Raw genomic sequence first — 2,500 nt, forward strand, 5'->3', positions numbered from 1 at the left:
CTTGATATAATCGGTGTACAATTGGTTGATGCAGAGCAATATGGATGTATAGCCCACAATATGCATGGAAAACTCGTAGCTGATGCTTTTCTCACCACTAGTACCTGTAAGTACAGTTTATTGATGGATGAATTACACAAGTTTATTCACAAAAGATAGAACAGTCAGACAAGTCCACACAAATGCCCCGTTTCACGGATAAAAGATGTCGTCTTTGCAGTCTCAAGGAGAAAAATGTGCAGGCAATACAATTGAGTGACAGGTTTGCTGAAATCACCAAGGCAACGAGTTAATCTTTAAATTACTGACCAATTTGATTCTTAAAAAAATTAAATACTCGTAAGTGACGAAAATTCATGGGTTTGTAGAGCTATAAAAGGAGAGCGAAAGGCGTATAAAAACAACAAATCACAATAATAGTATTAGTTAGCAAATGGGAACTCAAAGTACAAATCGAAAAAACAAAGAGATCTACAAAAAGCAGTGGCAATCCAGTCGTCTGATGAAGCAACATGATCTTATTACTTAACCTTGTCACTTTACAGGATTGTCATAAAAGAAATGTAAAGTGTGAATAACGAAAATGACAGAATAATGTGGCTGGAAATAAATGTTTGTATATCTTTGAAGTGAGTGTTGTAGATGAAAGGGAGAAGTGATTCTCGCACTTTCTTATTTTAAGCAATGATTTATCTGAGATATACACCTGAAAAATTAAGGTTGCTTCGACACCATTCGAACTCATGACCTCTGCACTGCCGGTGCAATGGTCTACCAACTGAGCTATGAAGCCACACAGTTGGGAGCAGGTCAATTCACTGCACTCATGAATGTGTTCCCATGAAATAGACTGTTCACAGTCCCCTATTTATCCGTCGAGGATCGAGCACAAACTGCCACCATCTTTGTTTTAAAACAGCGAGCATGAACTGGGGAGAGCGACATAACTACCGAGTGGGTGGGGTGAGTGGAGTGGTTTCTATTTCCCGCCGAAACCCCTCCCCTCCCCCCACCCACACAGTAGTTATGTCGCTCTCCCCAGTTCGTGTTCGCTGTTTGAAAACAAAGATGGCGGCAGTTTGTGCTCGATCCCGATGATCAAACGGGAAAATAGGGGACTGTGAACAGTCTACCATGGAAGGACTCATTGAATAAATTAAATTTATATAAAATATATGAAGTGCTGGTTATACATGTGGATGAAAGGAATCTCCAGTGATCCTCAAACTTATAGTTTTTCCAAAATGGCCGCCATTTAAATATTATTTTGTTTTTATTCAAATTAGCCCTTGATGTCTCGTTCTTAAGCTTAAAATTAAAATATTCAAAAGAATATTTTATCTTGAACGAGGCAACAAGGGCCAATATGTATCCGCATAAATCAGCGGCCATTTTGGAATGATACAGTAGTCTCACACCATTATTGAGTTGATAGTTTTATGTTCAGCTATGAATGCCTCAGAGATCAGCCTCATTTCTTCAGGCTGTTTTGGGAGATAATGATTAATTTGGCGTAAGTTAGCCGATCGTTCCTTTATTTTCATCCTTTAATTGTTTTGTTTTGCTCTCCTTTTATTCAGATAGCCCTCCCACTTGGTATATCAAACAGCATAATGTGACCTTGTACGACGGCCAGCAAAATTACACACTAGATTGCCAAGCATACGGCTTTCCTCCAGCGCGTCATCGGTGGACCAAGAATGGCTCCCAGATCAATGATGAAGACGTGTCAATAGGAAGAAATGACTTGTCATTCAGAGTGGCACGCACAAGACACACTGGGTGGTACACATGCATTGCAAATAATATGCATGGGACTATTACGCAGTCGGTATATGTGGAAGTGGTTAATGGTTAGTGGTTAGCGTTTTCTTAAATGAGTAAAATGCTCTGGTGTTAGACAGTAAAATATATAAGTTTCTCTCTTTCGAGGGTAAACGTTTAAAGGGGATTATTTCTTTATTATTATTTTTTTTTATATTAACAATAATAATAAAAAAAGTTAAAGTCTGCTACAAGCCTAGAAGGCCCATCAGGCCAGCGCTCATCTCTGGTTTTTGTAGCATGAAGCGACTAGGAGTATTTCTACTTTCCCCTGGATAGGATCCCAGTCCATCGCAGAGTTACCCCCGGGGTTAAATTTGCCGGTCCCCATTTCTACACCTGTGTGGAGAGAGACACCGCGCGAGTAAAGTGTCTTGCCCAAGAACACAACACAATGTCCCCGGCCAGGACGCGAACCCGGACCACTCGATCCGGAATCGAGCACACTAACCATGAGGCACCATGCATCCCTAATAATAGTGTTAACACCTTTATTTTGTATGGCGATAATAATCCAAGGTTCAAAACCGCTTTAGAATGACAATAAATTAAAAACTAGATTATAAAGAGTAAAAGTAAATATTTACAAAACAGGTATCTATAAAAATGGGTATAGTCATTAATTAATCAATAAAATAGTATTAATAGACAAAAACAAAAAAATGAAACAATAAAT

The 2,500-nt window shown here is 39.0% G+C and overlaps 1 protein-coding gene across 1 annotated transcript in view; it reads left to right on the forward strand.

The window, feature by feature from the left end:
• LOC138028947 (fibroblast growth factor receptor 2-like) overlaps window positions 1-2,500 on the forward strand; it is a 23,965-nt gene that overhangs the window by 3,130 nt on the left and 18,335 nt on the right. Inside the window, exons 2-3 of the mRNA XM_068876595.1 lie at window positions 1-106; window positions 1,581-1,853. The exon at window positions 1-106 is cut by the window's left edge and continues 191 nt beyond it. Coding sequence (XP_068732696.1) covers window positions 1-106; window positions 1,581-1,853 — 379 coding nt within the window. The remainder of the gene's footprint in view (window positions 107-1,580; window positions 1,854-2,500) is intronic.

The sequence above is a fragment of the Montipora capricornis genome, chromosome 13, assembly GCF_036669925.1.
Source record: "Montipora capricornis isolate CH-2021 chromosome 13, ASM3666992v2, whole genome shotgun sequence".
NCBI classification, from domain to species: Eukaryota; Metazoa; Cnidaria; class Anthozoa; order Scleractinia; family Acroporidae; genus Montipora; species Montipora capricornis.